The following is a 27,399-nucleotide window of genomic DNA, read 5'->3' as shown; positions in this document are numbered from 1 at the left end:
GCACACTGACTGCATTGCTGTCAAGGCAACTAAGCTAGTTATTATAGACATGTTACTTTTATATAATGCATTTCATGTTCTTTAATAAAAAGTTTCAACAGGGAGGAAAACTTATTCTGAGTTAATTAACATTTAATACAATGCTTTGATGGTAAGACTATTATAGGGAGTGTATAAGCTGTGAAGACTTTAAAAATGATTTCATTATTTAAATTTCAGTTGGGAATATTCAAGCTTTATCTTATTTGTGCCCTTCTTTTAAAATAACAAAGAAACAAGACGGAAAAAGCAAAAGATTATTTCTTTTCTTTCTCTCGGTTTGCAGGTGCCCTCACCACTAATGGCATCAATCCAGATACCAGCGCTGAGATTGGGCGGGCTAAGAACTGCCTTAGCCCTGAAGACATAATTGACAAATACAAGGAGGCCATTTCCTATTACAGCAAGGTGATTGTACTCTGTAGATCCTTTATGTGACGGTGTTGTTTTAATCAGAAGTCCCTGTTTTACATTGTGTAATGCTGCTGCAGTATCTCCTAAGTATTTGTTTCTGTAAGTATTCATGTAGTAGTCCCCAATGCATAATACTATATGCCTAAATGGTTTTTGTTGATTAAAAATCATGTATATTTAATTTAATAAGTCTGAAAATAGGAGAAAAAGAGGCTATCATAGCCCTGCTACTCAGGGATAATGTTTAAAAATTTTTTTAAAAATTTTTTATTTAAAAACTTTTTAAATTTTTTGGCCATGCCGCACGGCATGCGGGATCCTAATTCCCCGACCAGGAATCGAACCTCCGTCCCCCCATTGCAGTGGAAGCACGGAGTCTCAACCACGGGACTGCCAGGGAAGTCCTCAGAGATAACATTTTTAAAAAAAAATTAATTAATTAATTTATTTTTGTCTGTGTTGGGTCTTCGTTGCTGCGTGCAGGCTTTCTCTGGTTGCGGCAAGTGGGGGCTACTCTTCGTTGCAGTGTGTGGGCTTCTCATTGCGGTGGCTTCTCTTGTTGCAGAGCACAGGCTCCAGGCGCGTGGGCTTCAGTGGTTATGGCACACGGGCTCAGTAGTTGTGGCTTGCAGGCACTAGAGCGTAGGCTCAGTAGTTGTGGCACATGGGTTTAGTTGCTCCGTGGCATGTGGGATCTTCCCGGACCAGGGCTTGAACCCATGTCCCCTACATTGGTGGGCAGATTCTTAACCACTGCGCCACCAGGGAAGCCTGGAGATAACATTTTTAATATCTATTTTCTGTTCTTTTTGTCGATGTATATCATCTGTATCATAAAATGGTGAGCATTCTGTACTTCTTTACTGTGTGGAGACCTACATTTTTCATTTGGCAAATTATGCGTTTTTCTGCGTTATTGAATCTTCACTTTTTCACTCTTAGAAAAAAATGTTTGAACATTCTTGGACATATATTCTTTTGTTCTTGTATGAGTATTCCTTTAGTTAAGATTTCTGGAAATTTAGTCACTGGATATGACATTTACATTTATCATAGGTTACTTTCAAGTTACTCTCCAAATTCCTTCTCCAACAGGGAATGAAAAGGTGTAGAATTACTCATTTAACCAATTCTCTATTACTGAATATTATTTTCCTTCAATTTTTCTTTCCACCGTTGTAAACAGTGCTGTGATAAATGCAGTGATGGATAAATCTTTTTGGACTGATTTTTTTTTTTAAAAGGAAACAATTCCCAGAAGTGGACTTGAGTCAAAAAGTGTGCATATATTTTTTAGAGTTTACATATACATTGCTGTATCGTCCTCCAAAAAACTTTATAACAGTTTGTTCTCCCACAAACAGACACTGTCCTTTTAAAATATTTGCCAATATGATGAGCGAAAGTAATTTTTCGTTGTTTTAGTTTGCATTTGATGACCAGTGAGGTATTGAACATTGTTCATGTATTAGCCAATTGCATTTTTAAAATGAATTATCCGTTTTTGTCCTTTGCATACATTTAAATTAGGGAGCATTTCTTATTGCTTTGTGATAGCTCTTTGTAAATCATGGATATTAGCTTCTTTTCTGTCATTGACATATATTGCAAATCTTTTTCCTGATGTTGCTTGCCTTTTGTTTTGTTTATGAGGTTTTTCATTTTGGTTGTGGTCAAAAATGTTTTTAATATAGTAAATCTTTTCCTTATGGGTTCTCTCTTTGGTTTTATTCTTAGAAATACCTTCTTACAGAGCTTTTCTGCTGATCTGCTGACACTTTGTAAATAAGAACTAAGAAATTACTGGCTATAAAATCCTTACTGTTATGGTTTGTCCTCGAGTTCCCTATGTATGGGATGCTAAGGCTATATAAGGCTAGATCTGAACAAAGATAGGAGGGTTGTCTGTGGTGCTGGACCCTTCCTAATGGAATGAGATTTCCACCTTAGTTTTGGAGTCAGACAGACCTGAGTTCAAATCCTGCCTTTACCAATTACTAGCTTTGTGACCTTGGGCAAGAAACTTTACTTTTTGGGACCCTATTTTCTTTATCTGTAAATAAGTTCCGTATTCATTTTAGGGGTTTGTTTTAGAATTGAATGAGATAATTCCCTCATTTATTTCTAAAATATTAATTGCATAGTTCTATGCTGGTGCCTTGGTAGATGATTACCAGGGACTCAGCAGTGAAAATGGGGGCGCCTGCATCAGAGAGCTTATGTTCCAGGAGAATGCTTGTAAAAGACTAGGTATGTAGTAGACTTTTAGTAAATGTCCATTCTTTTCCTGATTCCCATTGATTCTGTATATCTTTCTACTAATATATGAACAGTTTTTTATGATTGCAATTTAAATTTCATTGTAATATTTAAAATATTTAACTATAACCAAAATATGTGAAAAAAATGAGTTGACTTCTATTTTCGCTTCAGTAGAAGTTATTTTAAGAATTTTGAAGGAAAGGAAATAATTATATTTCAATGAAATCAAGTCCCTGTTAGATTCTTTGTGTTGTGTCGTTAAATGGTATATAAAATTGATAGACTTTGACTTCAGTATTGGTAGTTAGGTAAGTATAGTTTCTTTTTGTGCTGTCTTTGATAAATTACATGTAATATATCACAAATTCTGCGCCTGTTACATATTGGAAATGAGGAAACAGTGGAGACCTGCTCTTTCAGGCACAGTAATTTCTTTTCCCACCTTACAAATAATTTTAGTAAGAAACATGGGCAATTGGATATTTTTGCTTCTTAATAATTGATAAGTGGGCAGACTGCATTTTCATGAGTGGTTATGCCAGGCAGGCCTTGGGGTCTCAGCAAACACTTGCTGGGGGGTGGCTGACTCCACAGCATGTTTAACGCCTCGGTGAGTGTTGGTGGGGGGTCTCTCAGCCTCGGGCGCTCTTCAGGCACCAGAATACATGGATTTACCGCAGAAGCCTCTTCCCCAGCTGCAGGAAGTCTTTTCAGATACATCAGATGAAAACCACTCCAGCTCAGGGTAATTAGGAAAAAAAATAAAAAGGGCGGAGGAACAGGGAGCATGGAGGGCTTCGAGTTGGGGCCTCGGGAAAGAGGAAGGCACAGAGCAGGGGGGCCTGGGCTCCAGAGCCAGCTTCTGGGCCTGTCCTCACGTCTAAGCCACACAGCTTTCACATGGGCAAGGCCAGCTCTCCTGGCTGGATGTCACCTCGTGCAGAACCTTGAGAGGTGAAGATGAGATTGGAGAAGTTCTCGCCGGGATCATTACTGAGTGGCTGTGTGAAGCCCACGGTACCTTTTCTGTTCATGTATCTTCATTTGTCCATCCTCTCAGGATCTGAGAAGCAGGAACAGGTAACTCAGAGAGATAAGCAGAAAGATATCAAACGTGCCAAGAGAGGACAGATAACAGTGATACAAGGAGCTAGAACTTTTGTAACAAAGTAACATGAATTGGCAACTACTGCATCAAAGCTGCAGGTGTGAGAGAGTCTAAGAATGTTTTCGAGCAGGAGATTAAGTGGAAGTGAATAGCAAGGTTTCCACTGATAACGTTTTGAAATTTTGTAGAATATCCAGCGACTGTTGGTTGTATTATTTGAATGAACGCAAACATATCTATATGGGCCTTTATAGGTTCACTCAATCCCACCAACCCCTTCTGTCCCCTTAAGGGATAGACTTTCTCAAACACAAAGTCCCCCCCTTGGGTGGGGACGTGCTGCTCAGTGTCACTGAGTCCCTGTGGTACCGCCTGCACGACCTGACACAAACACCTCTCCTCTTCTCTTTTGACCCTGCAGTATAAGAACGCCGGGGTGATTGAGTTAGAAGCGTGTGTCAAGGCCGTCCGTGTCCTCGCCATTCAGAAGCGGAGCATGGAAGCTTCAGAATTTCTCCAGAATGCAGTCTACATCAACCTTCGACAGGTGGGTGTGTGTCCTCCTATGAGTGGAAGAATTAACGCGGTTTTCCTGGAGCTTATTCACCAAAAGACCATCTGATTTTGCTGTGCTAGCATTCAGTATGGCACGGTTAAAACTCTGGAGTCAGAACTTGAAACTTTGATGAAGGGAGTTGTTTTACCTCTTTGCATTATGGTCTTTTACCCTCAAAATTCAGAATTCGGTTTTTTCAAAATTTTTTTTGATTGGAGAAACGACTTTGCTCTCACCAGCTTTGCGACCTTGGACAAGCTTAATGCCTTATCACCTTACATTTGTCACTTGTGAAGCTATTCCATTTGTGACCCTATCTGGGTTGTTCATGTTACAGAACATGAAGTGTGTGAAAGTACTTTGTACAGCTCCTTTTACACCTAAGGCATTCCACAAATATTACTTGAATCTGGATGTGTTTTTAATAAGACAAAGTCATTAGAACATTTAGTTGCAGGTTGCTACTGCAAAATCCCCAAATCAATAATCTAGCCAAACGTCTACAGTCTTTCTAATCTACTTTGGATTTTTATGGCCAGGGCAACAAAGACTCAAAAGTGAAGCAGTTTGGTTAAGGACCCAGGACTAGGGTTACAATACCAGTTACTGTAATCGAGCAGATCTTTACTGAGCGTGGCATTGTGCCGGGAGGGGGCGTAGAGGTGGAGAAGGCAGAGTCTTCTCTCACTAAGCTGACAGTTTCGTGGCAAAGATAGACATTCACCAGGTGAAGAACTTGGAGTTTATTCTAAGAACAGTGGTTTTTAAAAGAAAGGTCTTAAAAGCACAGGAATGATGGGATCCCCTTTGTGGGGAGTAGGGTAAGCATGGTGAGGGAGGCCAGGTGGGAGGCTCTTGAGGAGTCCAGGTGGGCAGTGTAGGCGGCTTCACCTGAGTGGTGGTGGGACGGTCAATGGAAAAAAGCCAACAGATCGAAGACGTGTTTAGGGGGTGAAAAGGAAGGGATTAATGATGTATGTGAGGGCAGACAGAATAACGCCCAGGTTTCTGGCTTGATTAATTAGGTAAATGATGGTCATGCTGTGCTCGGAGAAGGGAAAGCTGCAGAGGGAGTTTGGGGGCAACGCTGGTGGATTCAGTTGTGGATATAATGAAAAGACTGTAAAATATGTGGGTCTGGGAGGCTCAGGTGAGAGAGAGGGTAGTGGGTGGAGGGGAGGGGAGAGAGACTACAATCATTTTGTATTTTGAACATATAAGAGAGAATGAGTAATAAGACACACATGCCTCTATCATCTAGGTTTAACGTATTAACATTTTGCCATATTGACTGCAGAGATTCTTAATTTTTTTTTAAATTAATTTATTTTTGGCTGCGTTGGGTCTTCATCGCTGCACGCGGGCTTTCTCTAGTTGTGGCGAGCAGGGGCTACTCTTCATTGCGTTGCGCGGGCTCCTCATTGCGGTGGCTTCTCTTGTTGCAGAGCACGGGCTCTAGGCATGTGGGCTTCAGTAGTTGTGGCATGCCGGCTCTAGAGCGCAGGCTCAGTAGTTGTGGCACACAGGCTTAGTTTGCTCTGCGGCATGTGGGATCTTCCTGGACCAGGGCTCGAACCCGTGTCCCCTGCATCGGCAGGCGGACTCTCAACCACTGCGCCAGCAGGGAAGCCCAGAGGTTCTTAATTTTTAAAATAGAAATAAAGCAATGGCGTTAATGAAGGTCTCAGCGTTGATGTGTATGCTGCTCATACATGCTCATATGTTTATAACCACAATCTATAAAAAGTTAGCTATTTTAGCATAAGAGTTTAGCACAGGGACTCGGAATACACACTGCTGGGGCCTGAATCTGGCTTAGCCCCTTGGATAAACTAGCCTCTCTGTGCCTTGGTTTCCTCTTCTGTGAAGGTTGCTACTGCACCCCTGGGACACTGGGAGGGGGGCAGCTGAAGGGAGTGAGAAGTGGCAGCTGCCACCCGAACACTGAAGGGAGAGACAAAAGCAGAATCAAGCGAATAAACCGAGTACAAACAAACCAAAACGAGAAAAAAAATCCCACAACGTCTGGAGCCATTTAGTGTAAGGGAAGCGGCACTACGTGGACTCAAAGCTGCTGAGCATGGCGGTATCACGGATGCGAATGCGTCATCAGGAAAGGGTTGAGAAAAGGTGTTTTGGTTTCCCTTGACGTTTCTGGTAAAGATGGGCAGGAAAAGTGAAAACCCACCACTTGACGGTGAAGCTTCAGTTTTATGGGAAACTGAGCGAAGGGTGGAAACCAGCCGTCAGCAGTGCTGGCAAATGCACAGACATCTGGGTTGGATCCATCACTCACCACGATTTCCGGGTGACCTGCTGGGTGTGAGCTCTGGGCTGGGCAGTACATTTGCAGGGGTGACCAGGGCGTAATCCCTGGCTCTTAGGCTGCTGGTCCAAAGAGCAGCCCTGGGCACATGTAGATCTAGTGGGACAGCTCGGGATGCGGCCCGGGGACTACTGTGCTGAGGGTGAGGGGAGGGCTCCCCAGAGGGGTTTCCCTGCAGAGAGCAGAAACAATCTACATACAGGGGCTGAAGAGCCTCTGAGCAGGGACCAGGTGCGAAGGCGTGACCTGGCTCGAGCACGGAGGGCTTGGGGAGCCGGAAGTCGTTTGGTGGCCTGAGCGGTTTTGCTGCTGAGGGACAGTGGATGGAAAAGGTGCTTAAAAGGCAGACCTGTTATAGGTCGTGAGTCAAAGCAAAGAAACGTGGACCTGTCAGGCAGGCACGAGAGAACCCTGTGGGTGTGGGGATCCAGCTGGGGCGTCATGCTGGAGTGAGGAGCAGAGTCGTGGGCCTGTGTGCAGACCCCGCTTTGCCACTTATTAGCTGCGTGACCTTGAGCATAATCCTCCATATCTCTCGATATTTTCATCTGTAAAATGATGGAATAATGAACTCATGGTGATCAGGAGTAGTTTAGTTCAGATTCTCTGTGTCTAGTCCTGTCTAGTGCTGCCCTGCAGTTACCCAGTAGCCGCTCTTATACTCAGGCCAGAGGGCGTGGAGGGACATCTGGGGGGCGGGGGGATGCATTTAAAAGCATGCAAGAACTGCAGGCAGTTTGGTGGAGGGTTGGGTGTGGGAGGGACTTGGAAGACTCAGTGTCCTAAGACTTGCTCGCCCTTACGGACCGGAGTTGGCTTTGCAAATTAATGTTGAACATTTGGGCTTTTGGTGAAGCTGTTTTCACAGGTGGGTATATATACAACGTATTTTATAAGATCAGATGCTTTTATTTAATGTGTGGGAATTTGCAGCTGTTGGGAACAGCCCCTTCTCTGTTGGCCTGGTCTTCGTAGAACACTAGGGGTCAGCAGAGCCGTGCGGAGGGTAAGGGGCCCGCCTTGCTGCAGCGGGTGTGGGCCTTTAGAGTTCTCCTCAACTCGATGCTCTGCTGGAGTTGACTCATCTCCGTGTCTGGTTGCCAGCTGAGCAGACAGCAAAATGAGTTCTGGTGGGATTTTTCTTTTTTTTAATTGTAAAATTAAAATTTTTAAAAAATTTTATTATTTTTTAATAGATCTTTTTTTTTTTTTTTTTTTGTGGTACGTGAGCCTCTCACTATTGTGGCCTCTCCCGTTGCGGAGCACAGGCTCCGGACGCGCAGGCTCAGCGGCCATGGCTCACGGGCCCAGCCACTCTGCGGCATGTGGGAGCTTCCCGGACCGGGGCACAAACCCGTGTCCCCTGCATCGGCAGGCACTCTCTCAACCACTGCGCCACCAGGGAAGCCCTTTAATAGATCTTTATTGGAGTGTAATTGCTCCACAACACTGTGTCAGTTTCTGTTGTACAGCAAAGTGAGTCAGCCATATGCATACATATATCCCCATATCCCCTCCCTCTTGAGCCTCCCTCCCACCCTCCCTATCCCACCCCTCTAGGTCCTCGCAAAGCAGCAAGCTGATCTCCCTGTGCTGTGCTGCTGCTTCCCTCTTCAGTAAGTGGTGCTGGGAAAACTGGAAGCTACATGTGAAAGAATGAAATTAGGACACTCCCTAACACCACACACAAAAATAAACTCAAAAGGGATTGAAGACCTAAATGTAAGACCGGACACTATAAAACTCTTAGAGGAAAGCATAGGAAAAACACTCTTTGACATAAACCACAGCAAAATCTTTTTTGACCCACCTCCTAGAGTAATGAAAATAAAAATAAACAAATTAGACCTAATTAAACTTAAAAGCTTTTGCACAGCAAAGGAAACCATAAACAAGACAAAAAGACAGCCCTCAGAATGGGAGAAAATATTTGCAAATGAAACAATGGACAAAGGATTAATCTCCAAAATATACAAACAGCTTATGGAGCTTAATATCGAAAAAACAATCCCATCAAAAAATGGGCAGGGCTTCCCTGGTGGCTCAGTGGTTGAGAGTCCGCCTGCCGATGCAGGGGACACGGGTTCATGCACCGGTCTGGGAAGATCCCACATGCCGTGGAGCGGCTGGGCCCGTGAGCCATGGCCGCTGAGCCTGCGCGTCCGGAGCCTGTGCTCCGCAACGGGAGAGGCCACAACAGTGAGAGGCCTGCGTAACACACACACACACACACACACACACACTCACACACGCACACGCACACGCACACACACACACACACACACACACAAATGGGCAGAAGACCTAAATAGACATTTCACCAAAGAAGACATACAAATGGCCAAGAAGCACATGAAAAGATGCTCAACATCACTCATCATTAGAGAAATGCAAATCAAAACGACAATGAGATATCACCTCACGCTGGTTAGAATGGGCATAATCAGCAAATCTACAAACAACAAATGCTGGAGAGGGTGTGGAGAAAAGGGAACCCTCTTGCGCTGTTGGTGGGAATGTAAATTGATACAGCCACTATGGAGAACAGTATGGAGATTCCTTAAATAACTAAGAATTCCTTAAAAAACTAAGTTCCTTAGAATACTAACAGTATGGAAGCTCCTTAAAAAACTAAAAATAGGGCTTCCCTGGTGGCGCAGTGGTTGAGAGTCCGCCTGCCGATGCAGGGGACACGGGTTTGTGCCCCGGTCTGGGAAGATCCCACATGCCGTGGAGCGGCTGGGCCCGTGAGCCATGGCCGCTAAGCCTGCGCGTCCGGAGCCTGTGCTCCGCAACGGGAGAGGCCACAACAGTGAGAGGCCTGCGTACCACAAAAAACAAACAAACAAAAAAACTAAAAATAGAATTACCATATGACCCAGCAATCCCACTACTGGGCGTATACTCTGAGAAAACCATAATTCAAATAGATACTGGTGGGATTTTACAATGACAGTAACAAAGAGGGATCTATAGTTTTTCTGAACCAGGACAAGGTTTTGGTTCTTGGTCAAGTATGTTCCATTGTAGAACTGATGAGTTGTGTCTGTTCTGGGACTGATTTTGGCTAATCTGGAAACTTTGAAAGGAACCAAGATGGAATTATTGCAGGTGGCTTCTGCCTTAAGAAGCCCTGTGCAAATGTAAAAAAATGAAAAAGAATACGTTTGGATCTAGTGGTATTGGGAAGGGTTTGTGCACGTTGCAGGAGCGTTCAAGGCAGAACTTCTCTTTGTGAGCGGGAACATGGATCACCTGTCTTGTCTTTCATTGTTTACGAGAGTAGTTTATGGTAATTAGCACTGACAAATGGCTGCGCGCATTGCATTTAACAGCTGGCTGTCTGCAGATTTGTCTGTCGAACACATAGATTTCACAGGCACGTAGATTTCACAGGTCAGGTAGAAGTGAGAGAGAAGGAACGCGAACCTTGGCAGCCCAGATTCAGGTTTCAACCGCCACTTCCCCTCCGTGTGACCTTGGACTGGAATGTAACCTCCCTTAGCCTGTTTGTGAATCTGTAAAATGGGAATGATAATATTCACTTCTTCCTGGATTTGTTGTAAGTTGTATCAATAAATAGTATTATAACACACGTAGAGCACTTCACACATTGCTTGGCACTTAGAAAGCCCCACCGGTGACGTGTCAGAGCAATAAAGGCAGCTCGTGTGTGTTGGACCGCTAGCAGACACGTGACTAGGTTGTGAATTTGGTTATTTCCTTCTACCTTTGTAACTCTGTGTGCTAAGTGCGTTCATTCCTGTTGATAGAAGAGGAGCCTCAGGGTAAAGAAGATTTAGTAATTTGTCCCAAGTCAGACCATAGTTTCGGGTGCTGGGGCCTCATTAAAGCATGCTTGTTTGGCTTTTCCCTTCTCTACGTTCTGTGCTGGAGGCCGGGTGCTAGGCCCTGGGCCCACTGTCTTGTAGCCCGAGAATATTCCGCAATGCAGCCAAACAGACAGGGTCCTGCGCTGCTTGAGCAAAATGTCCGGAGGGGGACACAGGTGCTAAGTAGATAAATGTAAAAACAAATGACTAGAAAATGTGATCAGCTCTGTAGAGGAAAAGAACATGCCTTGCCCTGCAGAGCTGGGGAAGTTTCTAGTCGGTGCTGCTCTGGTGGTATTAATCTCAGTAAAATACGTTCTGTTACCACAGACAAAATGGCAAAGCATCTGTTCTCAGGTAAACTAAAACCCGCTGATGATACTTAGGACTAATTAAGCAGCCAGCTTGTTGCCGGCACTTACCTAGGGGTAAACAGGTTGCGGCCATGATCATCACGGCAACTGTGCTCACTGGTTTTATTGAACCCAGTTTTAGAGGTGAGGAAATCGAGGCTGGGGTGTTTGCTGCGTGCCTGTGATTACCTTGTAAATGCTACCACTGGTCTTCAGACCCAGTTCACCATGGCTCCAAGGTCTGAGCTCTGTGAACTGCATCGTGTAGCTTCCCCGCAAACAACCCAGACGACTGAAATTAATTTTCTTCATTAGTAGGAAATGTAAGTGACCATAAGAGAAAGAGATCGTAAGGAATTGTTTGGAAAACTAGAGAAAAGCCCAGCACTTTACCAGCTGTGGGAGCATGCTCTAGGACCAATGTATGTTCAACCCAGCACCCGGCACCTCCTGCAGATCTGATGTTCAGGAATGACTGAGCCATTTGATAACGTTTTGGCTCATGACACACTGTTGGTTAGAACCTGCGGCCTCTTTGTCCCTGGTTAATTTTCTCTTCAAAGCCATTTACATTTCCTGCGGGCTACTCCACTCAGATATAAGAATAGCCTCTTTAAACTTCCTGATGCAGTTCCTTAATGAAGCTTGTTGCTAAGGGAACCTAGCAAAAGCCCGGTAGATATGCACATAATAATGGTAACCTCAGAACTTTGTCGATTTAAACTCAGAATCAGAGGGATGGGAGATTCAGGAAAGGTTTTCTGAGATAGAAGGGGAAAGTGTAAGGATGCAGCCCAGGTTAGACGGAGACATCTCGGTCCTAGCCGGCAGGGTGCCCGGCTTTCAGGATGGTGTGTGGGGAACGCAGAGCTCTCACAAAGAAAACGGTTGGATGGGGAGGGAGGAAAGTCAAGTTCTTTATTGGAGAAGGAAAAAGAGAGAGGGAACTGAAAACTTGCTGGTCGAACAGGAGTCTGGAATATGGCTTGACGTCCTTGCATTTAGGAGAGAGGAGTTTTGTGGGGACCAGCGTAGGAAGGAATCTCTCTTGGTGGGAAGCCAATGCAGCAGAGAAATGGGCAGATCCAGGGGGCCCCAGCTGGGTGAGCTGCCCGCCAAGCCAAGGTGTGGGGCTGCCTCCATAATCTGGCGCTTCAGGCCTGGGTTTGCAGCCCAGTACAGTGATGAGAGGGAGAGGGCTGGCGGGAAGGGCAAGGCAGAGGCCGGGGCACGGGCTGCGGGCATGTGCTTGTTGCACTTAACATGGGGGGTCTGAGAAGGATGCTCGATGGTGAGGAGGATGTTTTGGATTTTCCGCATGGGACGTACCAGCAGCTGACACAGATGTTTATCCCACAGGCGTCATGGCTCCTGTAGCTCATCATCGTGTACTTTTTGCTTCAGCTGCCAGGGATCTTGGAGCTGAATCTACAGTCGGCCTCTGTTAATTACCCCTGCCTCATGGCGTGCATTTTTGTGACTTCACCTGCCCCTTGTTTCATTTAAGTATTAAATCCCCGTTTTTGACCCTCGCTTTTGTTTTTTTGTTGTTATTGTTGTTGTGTTTAAAAAACTGATTTAGATCCTCGTTTAGAATGAAGCCAAAAGGAAATAAGTGTGTACACAGACTATATCACAGACACGGCTTTTAAAAATTCTGAGCTGTTACCTAGTAGTTACATTGCTGGCCTGTAGTCGTGATTAAACAGAAGTTGTTATTACTACATCATGGGATGGTTGGGAAAATATGGTTAGGTTGTAGATGAAAGAAAAATTTTTGTAAGCCATGAAGTCTTAATTTAAGTCCAAGTTAGGTGTGGTTATTATTAATGGTTCTTTGTCTAGTTACCTGGTTACCTGGTTCTATATATTTTGTGTTTTGAGAAGTTAATGTATTTGATGAAAATCCCTGCCCAGATTCCAGTGTCTTTCCCTTTCTCTTTCCCTTCTCTGCATCTTATGTGCTAGGTAGCAAATACCTTTGTTCCAGAGAATATGGGCCTTCTTAGCAAAAGGACAGGGTGAGCTTGGAGAGACGGGGCTCAGAGAGGGCCTTGGAGCTTCCGTGTCGGTGCTTCTCTGGATCCTGCCCTGTCAGTGCACTAACTCAGCTTCCCTTTTCCTTCATGTTTCATTGGGCCTCTGTTTTATGAAGAAGCTTTTTTATGTTTCCTTTTGCACTTGTAAGATTCTTTCACATGCTTTTTACTTTCCTCTGTGTGCTTCAGCTCTCCGAGGAGGAGAAGATCCAGCGGTACAGCATCCTCTCTGAGCTCTACGAGTTGATTGGCTTCCACCGCAAGTCCGCCTTCTTCAAGCGCGTGGCTGCCATGCAGTGCGTGGCCCCAAGCATCTCAGAGCCTGGCTGGAGGGCCTGCTACAAACTCCTCCTCGAGACGCTTCCTGGCTACAGTCTGTCGCTGGATCCGCAAGACTTCAACAAAGGTACTAGAGCTGAAAGTTGCTTCAGTCCAATTAATGGTGCGTCCAATTAATGGGCCCTGCTCTGCCTGTCGGACACGATGACTGCTGCTGGCATGCAAAGGTGACTAAGCTCTCCTGCACTTGGGTACTTTTGATAGATCACAACAGAACGTAGCGGTGCTCTGCATGCGGGCTGGCATTCTTAAATCTGTGTGCCGGTTGGAAATCTCCCCTGAGCTCACTGACGTGTGTCCTCCTTGAAACATCTTAAATACCTAATGAATCCTACTTACCTCATGTGATTTAGCCAATTTGCAAAAATCAACCAATCTAGAATAAGTCCTGGGGTATATGTGTACAAGTACGGGTATGCATTTGGTGATAAATCCTTATCCTGCAATGTTAATGCAGGGTAGTATGTGTTAAACATAGCTCTGAGTCTAATAACAAGTGCACACAAGTGTGATGCCCAGTGTCAGGCAAAGGGTGATTGGCAGGCGAAAAAAAATGGTTGATGGCCGTTTTAGGCAGGACATGCAGAGCACTTTCCTCCAGCTCACGTCCAGAGCCAGCAGGCCTGGCCTGCTAGACGGGGAGAGAACTGAGGGGCCGTCTACGTTCCTGTCCCACCAGGGCAAAGACAGTCCTCTGGCACGTGTTTTATGTGGTCATGTGTGCCGGCCTGAGGGGCCCATGGTCCGAGCGATGTGTCTGTTCTGCTCTTGGGTAGTTCTGATTGCTGGGTCTCTCCATGAAAGAATTACGAATCCCCTTCCTGCTTGCCTTACCTCCCGGGGACGGTGTGTCCGCTTTCCCTTTGTGTCCACCTCCTCAGTAATGATTTGTCGCGCTCTTGCCTGGTGCCATGGGATGTGTGAGGTGAGCGAGTGGAGCAGTGGGAAGAGGACAACTCCTGCCCTCCAGCGTACAAACAAGCAGTTCTAGCATGTGTCGACCTTCCAGGTATTTGCAGAGAGCTCTCGGGTCCTTCCAGAGCCTTCCTCTCCTCTGTCTCCGTTGCCTAGGTGGTTCTTGATGAATTACTCTGTCTGGACTTCTCCCCATTCTGACCTTCTCCCCAAAGCATCACTTAACATTTGATAGAATCCTACGCTCAGGATGAATTCTGATTAGCGTAGAGCAAGGAGTTGGCAAACTTTTTCTGTCCAGGGGCCAGGGAGTAAACATTTCCGGCTCTGGGAGCCCTCCGGCCTCTGCTGCAGCTCCTCGGCTCTGCTGCTGAGGTGTGAGAACAGCCAGGGATGAAATGTCCGCCGACAGATCTTTACTTATGGTGCAGGTAGGGCCGGATTCGGTGTGCGGACCGTAGTTTGCCACAGCCCTGGCTCAGAGCACAGCGATATCTGAAATCACTTCGGGGGGCCCAAATTACTTAAAAAATGTTTTCCAGAGTGTTTTCCAAAATCATTTAAAAGGCGGGACCTGGGGTTTGGAAGAGCAGAGGGAGACTGAGTGAGCAGCACGGCAGGTGGCCTTTGAGGAGTGGAGGGAAGCTGAGACAGGACACAGCCCTTCATTAGCCCCCGCCTCCTGTAGAAGCCAGAGACCTGCCGCTGGGGGCTTGGCATGTGAGCACACGTGCTCAGGAGGTGTTGATAGGAGCGGGGCAGCGTGGACTTTGGGCTTTACATGTCCTGCCTCTCTGCAGCCACAGGGGGAGGATTGGTGGGCCCAGTGCTGATAGGAGCGGTCTGCATACTTCTCCTGTTTACGTAGCGTTCCCTTTCTAAAGCCATCTCACATAATAGAGCCTGGTCACATGACCTTGCCTGGTCTTCCTCATCCTGTGCCCTTGCTGTTGATCTTTTTAAAAAGTTAAACAAGGGGCTTGACGTTTGTCTCTGCTGGATAGCATCGGTGATGGGGCTCGTACTGTTGATGGAGTGATTTTGAACCTGAACTCTGTCCCTGTCTTCTGTCCCAGCCGTTGGTGATGGTATTAAGTGCAAGGGGTCAAGGGTAGAACTGGGGACCCTCTCTAGGAGGTCTTGCTATTAGCAAACGCTTCTTGCTTCTTGCTTTGTGCTGGACACCGCGCCACATGGTGGGGGTAAATGCATGGACACGCAGCCGCGTCTGAATTCATTCAGTGACACTTTCTTCCAGATCTTTCACCATCTCACCCAAACAGAAATCACGGCACATTGTTTTCATCTGCCATGTCATCTGCTCTTCCTTTCTCTAATTCCTTTTTCCTCTGTGTTCCCCCAAGAGATGGGATGGAATGTAAGGTTTGCTGAGCACTTGTTTCACGACTGGCGCTTCTGGGCGGACTGTGAGTTCTGGGTAAATTAATACTGGCGGCCTGTGATTTCAGCCCCAGTGTCTCTCTTCTGCAGACAAAAACCTCAGGGCAGTGGCAGTCAGGTGCTTCCCAGAGACCATTTTAATTTCTTCCTGGCATCTCTTGTGGGCCTCTAACTGGCCTCTAAGGGCTGCTTCTACTCTCTCTGGACAGCCTTGCCCCAGCTGTGGTCACAGGACTGTCCTTCGTGTTCTGAAACACCGAGACCATGTGGTGTTTAACTGAAAGTCATCTTGGAGCCTGAGGGCTAAAGGGACTCACAGCCAGAAATGAGAACCTTCTGGTGGGCCCCGTCCCTGCAGATGGGATCCCTTGGCTGGCCTTCTGCATGACCTGTTTGCCCTGGGCTCCCAGCCTGTCACCTCTTGCGGGGGGGCGGGGGGGGGGAGGGTTTGTGCAGTGAGGCCCGAGCATATATGTTTGGAGAAGTCTCACATGATTCTGAGAAGACTGATCTAGCTCCTTCCCTCTCTTTACAGACAGGAAATTGAGATCCAGAGGGGAGGGTGGGCTTCACTTGGTGGTGTTTCTGCTGGGAGCTCTCATTGCTAATGGAGTCAGGACAGGGATCCTGAGAGGGAGGCTGTAGGTCCAGGTGACCCTGGAGGGCAGAGGACAGTTAGGGAAAGAGAGGACAGGTGTGATGCGTGATTCGGGAGGTGCTGGATTGGGGGCGCCAAGGTCAGGCCGAGCCAGGATGAGGGATTCGGGATGCAGGTCACACTTGCCATCGCCCTTGCGTCTGGTGTTGCACAGGGAGCTCTCCCGGGACGCAGCCAAGTGAGGAAAGCGGTGAAGAGACCACGGGGCTTGTGGGGGAGCTTGGCTCCCGGATCCTCGCTGGTCTGCGTTTACTTTGCTCGTCTCCACGGAGTGAGCGGCCGCGTCCCAGGGAGGCCCTTGCTGAATTCCTGGGCTCTGTAGCTGCTCTGCAGTCTAGCTGTGAGCAGCCGTCCACTTCTTGGAGGAGAGGGCAGAGAGTGCAAACCGGACAACACTCTCAGAGGTGCGCTGCGTGCCTGGGGTTTGCTCTCAGGGTGGAGGTGCCGGGAGCTGAAAGGCTCTTCTGACACAGCTGGCGGCTTCCCTTCTCGTCTCCACTCAGCGCTTAATGGCAGAAGATGAACAACAGCAAAGGAGCCCCTGAGTGTTGCGCGGTGGCACTGGCGCGACAGGGTGTCCACGTGTGTCCACACGCGAGTCACGGGAAGTGGTTTCACCAGTTCACCCATTTACCTAGGAGCTCGGACGGTGCTTATTCTTCTTCTAAATGTAAATCATGTGATAATGGATTTTATCACGTCCCTCCTACCACCACACTTTCCCCTGTGTGATCTTATTATTATTATTTTTTAAGTAGACTTCATTAGAGCAGTTTTAGGTTCACAGCAAAATTGAGCTTAGCCATTTCCCACATACCCTCGTCCCCCGCATCACCCCCGCCAGCCTCCTTCCTCATCAACATCCCCGCCAGGGTGGTGCATTTGTTACAACGGATGAATCTGCACTGACACAGCGTCACCCAGAATCCATGGTTTACGTTAGGATTTATTCTTGGTGGTGTCCATTCTGTGTTGTTTGTTTGTTTTTCCGTTACCACACTGTCTTGATTTTTGTAGCTTTACAATACATTTTGAAGTCAGGGATGTCTTTATTTCTTTAAAAAGTTGTCCTTATATTTCCCAGTATTTTAAATGACAAATATAGAGCAGCTTCCTTGCCTGGTAGGGTCGGTGCCTGAGAGTGTTGCCTGCACGAGGACGCTGTCCTGGGTGTGGGCGAGGCCTGGAACCCGGAGCCTGCTGCCCAGGCCCAGCTGTGTCCTGGCCCAGGGCTGGAGGGTCAGGTGATGGAGCGCCCCGTCTGCTCCACACGGTCTCTCTCCCAGCACACCTTGCACTTGCACTTGCCTTACGCTGCTTGTGGCCTCAGGGAGAACGGTTTCATATGTGTACCATCATTTCTCACGGCTTGGTGAGCGGGTGCAGTGGGCCCTGTACCGCACTTGAGGGAATAGAGGCTTGGGGAGGTTAAATGCTATTCCTCAGGTCGAACAGCTAGTGAGAGGGTGACACCATTACCGACTGGCTGCATGGCCCCCGTCAAGTCCTCTGTCCCTCATCTGTACAGGGAGGTACTTTTACTGTGTCACGAAGGTTGTTATAAGGACTGAGTGAGTCAGTCCCCAGAATGTGCTAGGACAGTGCTCAGCAGATACTGTCAGGTGAGGTCTAATTCCATCTGTCCCTCTGAGGCCACGTGGAGGCTGGAATAAAGTGCCCTGCGGGCCGGTGCTTCAGGCCTGGCCCCATTGGGAAGGAGTGCGTGCTGGTGGGATGGCCCCCTGCCTTGGCCCTGGTACCAGTGGTTGAAGTTAAGGGCAAAACAGCTGGACACGCCCTAGAAGCTTTCGGGGTTTACATTTGAAAGGCTGAGTCGCTGGTGTGAGAGACGAGATGAGGCCTCCAGGCCTGTGGAGGGGACAGTTGAGTGTGCGGGCTCCGTTAGGCCGTCTTCGGGCCAAATCCCGTGGGGTGAGCTAGTGTCTGGGAAGGGGTTTTTCGAGCGGTCACACTGTTGTTCTGCAGAGAGCTGGGAAGGGGGATTGAGTTTCCATGTGCGTGGGACCGGGATCCCTGTTAGTGTGCTTCTGACAGACTTCTGGAGAGACCGCAGGTGCTTTCCAGTGACCCCTTTGTATCCCTGGAACATAACTGCAGGCTGGCTCCAGAGTAAATGCAAGCCTCCTGGGCTCTATGCAGTGACACTGGGCTGGCCTTAGCCTTTTCTTTCCGTGCTGGGCCAGTTGTGCACACGCCATCCAGGTGTCCGCTGCCGGGTCTCCTGCCGGCTGTTGCTTCCTCAGGAGTGCTCTTCCCTGCCGTACACCGCTGCACCCCAGGCATCCTTCAGGTCTCCGCTGAGGGTCAGCTCTTCTAGAGGCCCCCCGTCGTCTCTCCACCTAAATGCAGTCCTTTTATTTCTCTCTTTCACGTACTCCTGTTCTTTCTAAACAGCATTTCCCATAATGCGTAAGTACCTTAAAAAGACGGGGCAGTGATTTAGCACTTCTCCCCCCCCCACCCCACCAGGCTGTGTGCCCCGCGAGAGCAGAGACCCTGCCTGTCCCTGTGTCCCCCTTGCTGGCACACAGCAGGCGTGCCTGTAAACACGTGTAACGTGTGTCCACACCTGATGAGCAGCTACGTGGCATGTGCTCATTGCCATTTATTGAACAGAGTTTGTTTCTTGATCTTAATTTTTAAATCACATGGATGAAACATGTTTCTTTTGAAAAATGAAACAAATAAGCCCACCTCCATGTGATTTGATACTTTTTACTTAGCCTTCTGTTCTGGGAGGGGACAGTCACCATCATTTTGTGAAAGAGGTGGGGAGGTAAGGTAAGAGCAAATAAGGTAGAAGTGATAAATGTCAGCTGGCCGTATTTCTAACAAGAAATTAAAGTTACTTTAAACCCCATCTCCACTGTTGCTCTGGACTACTTTCAACATTTCTCAGAGAATTAAATGGAATTCTACTAAATCCCCGTACCTGTGAATAAAAGGGAAATTGTCTGTATTCTCAGGACCTGAAATGTATTTCTCTCTGTTTCTGGAAGTGAACATTTTCCCTAGCTGGTTATGGAAAGTCGAGGTGGGAGCACAGAAGTACACTGTGTGTATTTGCTAGCGTAACGGGCTGCTTATCATCACTTTAATCTTACTTGTGTTCCTATATATGAAGATTTTTTTATCATACCTTTTGCTTAGCCTTTTTCTGAATGAGAGATTAAATTTCCCCCAGGAACTCTTATGAAAGAGAGTGGTAAGGCACGTAAGTTTGGTAGAAGGCAGTAGTTGAGGTAATACACTCTCACATTGCTGAACTTTCTGAATACAAGAGTGTTGAAAATTTTATCACTGGCTCATATACTGCAAATCTGTCTTAAGAATAAAAAGATTCAGATTTTATAGGATGAGCAGTTTGAATCGCATAGAAATTATGATTTGTACACTATTTGGTGTTAAGAAAATTTATACTGAGTCTTACCGTAATTGCCTGTGGTAGGAACTGGATCCTTATCTATTAAAAAAAAATCTGCAGAGTGATATGTGCCCCATTCTTGGTATGGTGGGGTGGAGATTAGTTAGGTCAGGTCATTTAGAATTCTGGGCTAGGTTAGTCATGACGTTGATTTCAGCCTTATCATCCTTTTCAGAATCTCTTATTTTGTTTTGGCCTTTGGTCTTTTGACATCGTGGAAATACTGCAGGGACTTGTCATTCCTTCTTCTCCTGTCATTGTATGAAAAGATTTCTGTAAGATAAAACTGGTAGGATATCAAGGTTTTTGTGTGTGGGTAGGTTTGGTCAGCTCTAAGAATTTCAATTCATAATTATTAGTAATTGTTATTCAGTTAACAGTTTAAAAATTACTATGAAATAATTTATATATACACAAATCAGAGAGAATAGTACAATAGCCCATCACCCAGATGAAGTAATTAATAAGATTTTGCCATATCTGGCTTTATTCAGACCTTTCTTTTTCTTTTATTTGTTCTTTGTTGAAATATTTTACAGCAAATCCCAGAAATCATGTCATTTTACCCTATATGCTTAAGTAGGCATGTCTGAAAAATAGGGGCTTTTTCTTTCATCATGCTTTCAACTTGACCCACGAGCCTGTTAAGGACCAGCTCTGTATTAGGCATCTTACTAGGCAGTAAGGATATTTGGGTAAATAAGACACCATCCTGGCTCCCAAGGAAATTAAGGACTGATGGAAGAAACAAAGACACAAGCTTACAGGTGCCTCACTGTATGTGCCAGATAACGCCTATGGGACAAGATTTGTGCAGGATTCAGTGGAAATTCACAAAAGGGACTTGCCAGCCTTGTAGGGTAGGCAGTGGGAGAGACGGTCAGTAGGCCTATGAGAGGAGGAATGCTTTGGTCAGAGTCTTAAATCCTTTCAACCAACCCCCTGGGGCCCCTGGGCACACAGCACTGGGTGGTAACTGTTTTTGAGCCCTGTTTCCACATCTTCATGAAGAATTTTAAGGTGGAAAATATTTAAAAGCAGTAACTGTTGCCAAAAGGGACTTGGAATAAACAACTCTAAAATCCTGTGATCTTAAAAAAATACTTTTCGATGGCTGTGCAACCGATTTCCTCCACCTCTAATTTCAGACACGCTGAGTTATTTTGGAGGGAGCAGCCGCAGTTTTGTTGGTAACCTTTCTTCTACCGTAGCTTTCTGCTTTTCTGTTCTTATACTTCAGAGAAATGCTGTGCTTTTTAAGTTTATGGCCTTGGTTGTTGATAATGAAGGCTCATCAAATAGTATTTTCTTGAAAAAAAAAGTATGCTGTAATTCAAATACATGCCACTGAAAACATAATATTTTGTCATAACCTTATTATAAGTATTTCAAAGTGGGTTATTTTAAAAATTGTGTCTTTGCAGAAGAGAGAGAATATTGGGTTGGCCAAAAAGTTCGTTTGGGTTTTTCTCTAACATCTTGTGGAAAAACCTGAACGAACTTTTTGGCCAACCCCATATAATATAAAGCATTTTTTAAAAACATAAAAAACCAAAAAACCATGTGAACAGGCGCATCATGTGAGTGTGCTTCTCCAGGATAAACACAGGGGAAATGCTTTGGTTGCGCTTTGAGCGTGGTGGTTGAGGCGTTATCTTGAAATCACGAGTTTTACACATTAGGCATGGCTCCAGCGGGCTCATGTGTCGGCCCTGTTGCCAGTGCGCCCCTGAAGCCCTGCTCTGATGCTCTGTGTCTTCTGTCGCAGGCACGCACCGAGGCTGGGCTGCCGTCCAGATGCGTCTGCTTCACGAGCTGGTCTACGCGTCCCGGAGGATGGGGAACCCTGCTCTCTCTGTCAGGCACTTGTCCTTCCTGCTACAGACCATGCTGGATTTCTTGTCAGATCAAGGTGAGTGGATTCAAACTCTAGTTTTCTCCCAGGAAAGATGCATGAGCGCACTCCTGGTGCTGGCCCCCGTCAGCACCGGCCCAGGGTCGGGTGGGTGATGTCTTCCGCGCCCTAGCCTCCCTGGGCCCCTCTGGACACACACTACTGGCCCTTCTCGCTGCTCTCAGCCTCCGGCATGGGCCCCCCTCGCCTTTGCCTGCGTTTTGTAAAGTGTAGGTGCCAAAGTGTAACACGCACATGCAGAGGTGCACAGTTCACAAGCACACTGCTCAGTGAGCTTTCACGAAGTGACCGCGTGGCACCCAGCACCCAGATCGGACACAAGACCAGAACCCCAAACACCTCTGTGCCCCTTTTGGTCACTGCTCCCCTCGCGGGCAGCGTCTGTCTTGACCTTCTGAGGGGTCATGCATGTCTTTGCCCACACACCAGGGCAACGTTCTTCTAGGTCCTTGCCTCCGTCACCTTCTCTTCTCACACAGTTCCTGGGTGTCACGTGTTTTTTGGGTTTCAGTCACAATCCGTTTATCTCCAGCCCAGGCCCCACCCTGAGCCCCAGGTGTTCTCCTGCTGCCTGGGTGCCGCACAGGCCCTTGGAAATCAGCCCTCCGCTGCCTGTGTCCCAGCGCCCTGTCTGCCTGTCCCTCCCGCCGGGTTAGCATGTGCTGTGGGTCCCCTGGGAAGCACTCTTGGATGTGATGCAAGTGCGGGGCGTTTATTAGAAGTGCTCTTGGGATCGACACCCACTGAGGGGAAGAGAAGGAGGCAGGTCTGGTTGGGCAGAGGGAAGCTGGGCCTCGGGACAGAATCTGCAGGGGCCTGGGCGGCCCCCGGGAGCTCCGGGCTGGGGTGACCCTGGAGCCGTCCTGCATCATCCCGCAGGCCGGCCTTCTGCCCCCTCACCGAAAGGTCGTACAGGTTCTCGTGGCGAGGTCCCTGTCTCCCTGTGGAGGGCACTGTCTGGAGAGGACACCGCCCAGAGCCTTGGGGGTGAGGCCTCAGCGGGGCCTCTGGCACTGGGATGGCCGCGCTGTGTGGAGAGGAGCTGGGTCTCTGTAATCACACACCCAGGGGCTGACGCAGCTGCTCCCAGGGAGGGGAGCACATCCCTTCCCTGAGCTGCTTCCACCTCCCCCTGCCTCACCTGCCTCGTCCTGGACTTTTTTCTCGCAAATACACATCTTCTTCCTGCAGCGGGCCTTTGCCCTCACCCCTTGCCTGCACCTTGTCAGCCATCTCCCCTGGGTCTGCACTTCCTCTAGGCTGCCTGTCACAAGTCCCAGGGGACCCGTCGTCCTCCTGCTGTTCGGTCTCTCCCCTCACGCACTTCTCACGTTGCACCGACAGAGCTGGTGCCTGTTTAGTCGGCCTGTCTTCCCTGCAGAAGCCCCAGGAGAGAAGGAACTTGGTGGTTATTTAAGGTCATATTAATTAGTGATCCGAAGACGCTGGGTCTAGAAGGAGAGAAACTTGGGATATTTGACCCTGTTGAACAAACCGCTGCCTCATAAGGGCCTGTGTGTAATGGTATTTGGTTAATTGGAGTCTTCTGAGAAGAGGACTGAAGTCAGGAGGACCAAGGGTTCCCTCCACTCACCCCAACCTCTAATTACCATAACCTCAGATCAGTAATTAAGTTCTTCCTGGGCCTTCATTTTCTCATTTGTACAACTAGGATATTACAGATTGTATGGCAGCTTGTTATTATTTTAATGATAGTATTTTAATTGATTGGGTGACCTTTCTCCTGGGGAGCTCATGGTACCATTCACAGAGTTGATAACTAACATTTCTAAATATCACCGCATTGAAATGAAATACGGAAGAGAGGAGTAACCTTCTCCTTGGACGGGAACCCGTCTGGGTGTTTGCAGAGGGAGGCAGCAGAGTCTGGGGGTTCTTGCCTGCCCCTCCTCATAGGTCCCCCCCCGCCCGGTGTGTGCCAGTGCATGGGAACTCACAAGATGGGTTCTGGGGCCAATTGTTTTCTGTTTTTTTTTTATGACGAATTTTATTCCAAAGTGGCTCTAGTAGTATCAGAGACATTGATGTAGGGTTTGAATATTGTTTCAGGTAAAGTGACAATGGATAAAAGCAGTATTTCTAGTTAATATATTTTTAGATAATGGGATTTTAAATGTGTGAGTTAAAAATGTAATAAATATTAATGAACTTATTTACAAAACAGAAACAGACTCATAGACAATAGAAAACTAACCTACGGTTACCAAAAGGGAAAGGAGAGGGGAATAAATTAGACAACAATGTCCCACTGTATAGCGCAGGGCACTATATACTCAATATCTTGTAATAAACTATAATGGAAAAGAAATGTAATAAATATTAAAAATAGGTGTTTTACTATTTTATCTACTTTGAAAGATTTATCAATTCAGAATTATAGGGGAGATTTTTTTTTTTAAAGGAGAACCACTTTATTTTGAGTAGTAAACAAAACTGCATTTATAACATAATAAACAAACCTTCCTTCAATTTCTTCACAGTTAGTCCAAAGAATAAAACCTCTGACTTAATGAGAATTTACATTTAACCTTAAATATTCTGAAATCCATCCATGTCAACTGTGGAATTTTAGTCTTGCCTGATACTATGAAATAGGGCAAACCTTGATCAGTGGGCAAATTCCTAATTTTTGCCGTTCAGCCACTTTTCTGGATCTTGCTCTCTGATTCCGTACATTCCAGAGTGTTCAGTGGATTTGTAATGAACTTCCAAGATGAAGGGGAATTTCTTGCTCGTTGTTTGCCTGAAACCTCGGCTTGTGTTCATCTTTTTAAACAAAAAATATGCTCCAAAAATGCCCACAAGTTCAGCTAGTAAAACTCCTTTAAAGATCTTCTTTGCCAGTGGATCCAGAGTACAGGCCATCCTGAGGCACGTACTCGCGGGGCTGCTGGGACCAACTGTTTACATGAAAAGAATAGGGTGTGGGGAGGATGCCACGGTTAAGCCTATAGAGGAGTCCATAGTAAATGATGGATATGGGAGCATCATGGGGGAATTGACAGTTCTTTTCAGAGGTGGAAGAATGGTTTGGGTAATGTTCCATGAAGGAGGTGACCTTGACCTTGAAGAACAAATTGGTGTTTGCCAGACAAGACTGAGCAGAAGGAATAGCTTCAGGTAGGAGGACTTTCTCCAGTTCTGGTGGAATTAAGAGGGTTTGGTTTATTTGGGGAATGTTAGATACAGTGATTTGTGTGATTCTGTTGTCTGGGATTTTGGGACGGAAAGTGGATGATCAACAGTAGTGCAATACGATCCTGCAATTCCACTCCTAGGTATATACTCAAGAGGTTTGAAGACATACACCCGCATAAAAACTTGCACATGAGTGTTCCTAGTGGCATCATGCATAATAGCCAAAAAGTGAAAGCGGCATCCATCAATGTCCATTCACTGATGGATGGATAAAGAAAGTGTGGTGTGTCCACCTGGATTTCTCATTCTCTTCTTCTCCCTCATCCCTTCTTCCTTTCCACTTTCCTTCCTTCTTTTGGCTAACGTTTGTTCATCCTTCAGATCTCAGTGTAGATAACCACTTCTGTTGTTTTCTACAAAGCCTTTCTTGGTCCCTCAAGACTACCTTGTGCTCCTTTGGAACATTCCCACTGGAGTATGTGCTTACCCATCGAGCACTTTCACCCACTATATTTCGATCGCTCAATTAATTGACAGGCTCCGCACTCAGGCTGCAAGCTCTCTGAAGGTGTCTGTCTGACTCGCTGTTTTTCTTGTCCCTGTCACCTAGTGGCTTGTGCTGGCATCCACATGTGGCTGAATGCATTAATAATAAATGCTTTTCCTTTTTTAAAAGTAACTTTATTGAGATTTAGTTCGCAGACCACAGTTTAAAATGTGCCCTTCAGTTTTTTAGTGTATTCACAGATATGTGCACCTGTTAACCACAGTCAGTTTAAAACATTCATCACTTTGAAAAGAAACCCTATTAGTGGCTAGTTAAAGCCACTGTGGCTGGTTAGTGGCACCTTCAGTACTCACATCCTGTTGAATGCATTAATAATAAATACTCTTTCTTTTCTTGGTTTATTTTCACTGTTACTGGGAAGGCTATGGTGAGCGTCTTCAGCGCTTTGGCTTTTCGAGCAGGAGAGAGATTTTGTCAGGAGAGGGATTACTGGGTCAGCCATTCTGAACACTTTTATTGCTGTTGAAACATATTGGAAATTGCCTTCTGAAAGGATTGTTCTAATTATACCTCTGGCAGCAATGCTGCTCATTCAGTATGTAGAAAACGTTGCCTTTTTGTTTTAATTTGTATTTTCTGGGTAAGTTGCGAGTTTGGGTATTTGTTCTGTGTTCCTGTTTACTAATTGTCTCTCTTTTATGTGAGACTCTTTTACAGTCTTCTGACTGTTTCCCTGTAGCTTGTCTCATTTGTTTCTCTTTTCTTGGGCGGCAGATAGCATCAGGCCACTGTGCTGAGGTCTGTCACGCTTTGAGATGCTAATGAAGTCCTTTGCCCAAAGTCTGTCAGTTACTATGAGGGATACTCATACTATGAAATGTATCTTGTGCCCGTAACATACCTGGATGGTGTACAGCGGGTTTGAAAGAGTTAAGACACCTCCTGAAAGTGCTTCACTTGTTTTTGAACTAAAGCTGAAAGTAGCAGGAAAATCTGTTTTAAACATTTTATGATAGATCTCTTTAGCATAATACGAAACTTGAAACTGTTGCTGGAACTCTGAGAAATACATTTAACATTACAGAGGATTAGCTCAGACCAACATATGTGAATTTAACAGAGAGTATGAAGCGCTCTACATTTGACCCACATTGGCCATCCTTTGGTTTCTTGAATACGTCAGGATTTTTGCTTTTTGGTGTTTTCTTGTCTCAGGACGTCAGCTACACTCTTGCCAGCCGTCCCGCCTTCAGCTCTGGGGTGGGTTTGTGCAGGTGGCCTCCCCATCCCCGCCCTCACAGCGTCTTCTGGTCATGTCCCGACTTTTCTTCAGGGTGGGCAGTTTTTATGGCTGACCTTCCACTTCCTCTCTTGATAAATCCCCCTCTAGGAGAGTTGGGCCCCTCAGGGACAGCAAGGCTAAGTTATGGGACGAGGGGCCGAGCTGCCTGGGAAGAGAGGGGTTTCCTCTTTTCTGCCGGGAGAAGCGTGAAGCCCCAGGAACTGCTGGTGACCACACTGGGTCGTGTGGAGAAGAGTCTAGGAGTGGAGCGGACTCTTCCTTGTGTGGTCTTCTCCATCCCAGCAAGCACACCGTAATCCAATCCCTAGAGCCCTTGGGCCTCCCTAACTAGAACGTGCTTTCTAAGAAAGCAGTGACTCTGCTTGGATCACTGTACCTTTTTTTTTTTTTGTGGTATGCGGACCTCTCACTGTTGTGGCTTCTCCCGTTGCGGAGCACAGGCTCCGGACGCACAGGCTCAGCGGCCATGGCTCACGGGCCCAGCCGCTCCGCAGCATGTGGGATCCTCCCGGACCGGGGCACGAACCCGTGTCCCCTGCATCGGCAGGCGGACTCTCAACCACTGCGCCGCCAGGGAAGCCCCTCACTGTACCTTTGTAGCATCTAAAATAGTCGTAGGTGTGCCGTAAATATTTGTGGAATGAGTGAGTGATGGTGGCAGTGATCAGTGACCGCTCAGGAAGTACTCTGGGAGGGGGGTTTTGGAGGGGACGTTGGAGTGCAGTGCTAGGACACTTGTTTTGAAGGTGCATTTAAATAACATTTTACCATGGTGTTTGTTCATACTTTAAAAGTGATGTGGAATGGCTGATAGGAATTATGAGGT

The 27,399-nt window shown here is 46.7% G+C and overlaps 2 protein-coding genes across 4 annotated transcripts in view; one reads left to right on the top strand and one right to left on the bottom strand.

The window, feature by feature from the left end:
* The window catches only part of TRAPPC9 (trafficking protein particle complex subunit 9), a 509,341-nt gene that overhangs the window by 50,235 nt on the left and 431,707 nt on the right, over nt 1-27,399 (top strand). For all 3 annotated transcript variants that reach the window (XM_082858827.1, XM_082858825.1, XM_082858826.1), the window contains 4 exons: nt 326-447; nt 4,245-4,370; nt 13,120-13,336; nt 21,457-21,600. In XM_082858827.1, the coding sequence (XP_082714953.1) occupies nt 326-447; nt 4,245-4,370; nt 13,120-13,336; nt 21,457-21,600 (609 nt within the window). The remainder of the gene's footprint in view (nt 1-325; nt 448-4,244; nt 4,371-13,119; nt 13,337-21,456; nt 21,601-27,399) is intronic.
* On the bottom strand, nt 24,247-24,489 carry LOC309973868 (protein CEBPZOS-like; the record flags this gene model as incomplete). Its single annotated transcript, XM_082858323.1, has 1 exon — nt 24,247-24,489. The coding sequence occupies one exon, from the start codon at nt 24,487-24,489 to the stop codon at nt 24,247-24,249; it is 243 nt and encodes an 80-aa protein (XP_082714449.1).

Source organism: Leucopleurus acutus (assembly GCF_964270905.1).
Source record: "Leucopleurus acutus genome assembly, chromosome: 17".
In the NCBI taxonomy this organism is placed as follows: Eukaryota; Metazoa; Chordata; class Mammalia; order Artiodactyla; family Delphinidae; genus Leucopleurus; species Leucopleurus acutus.
This window is presented reverse-complemented; position numbering and strand designations above follow the sequence as displayed.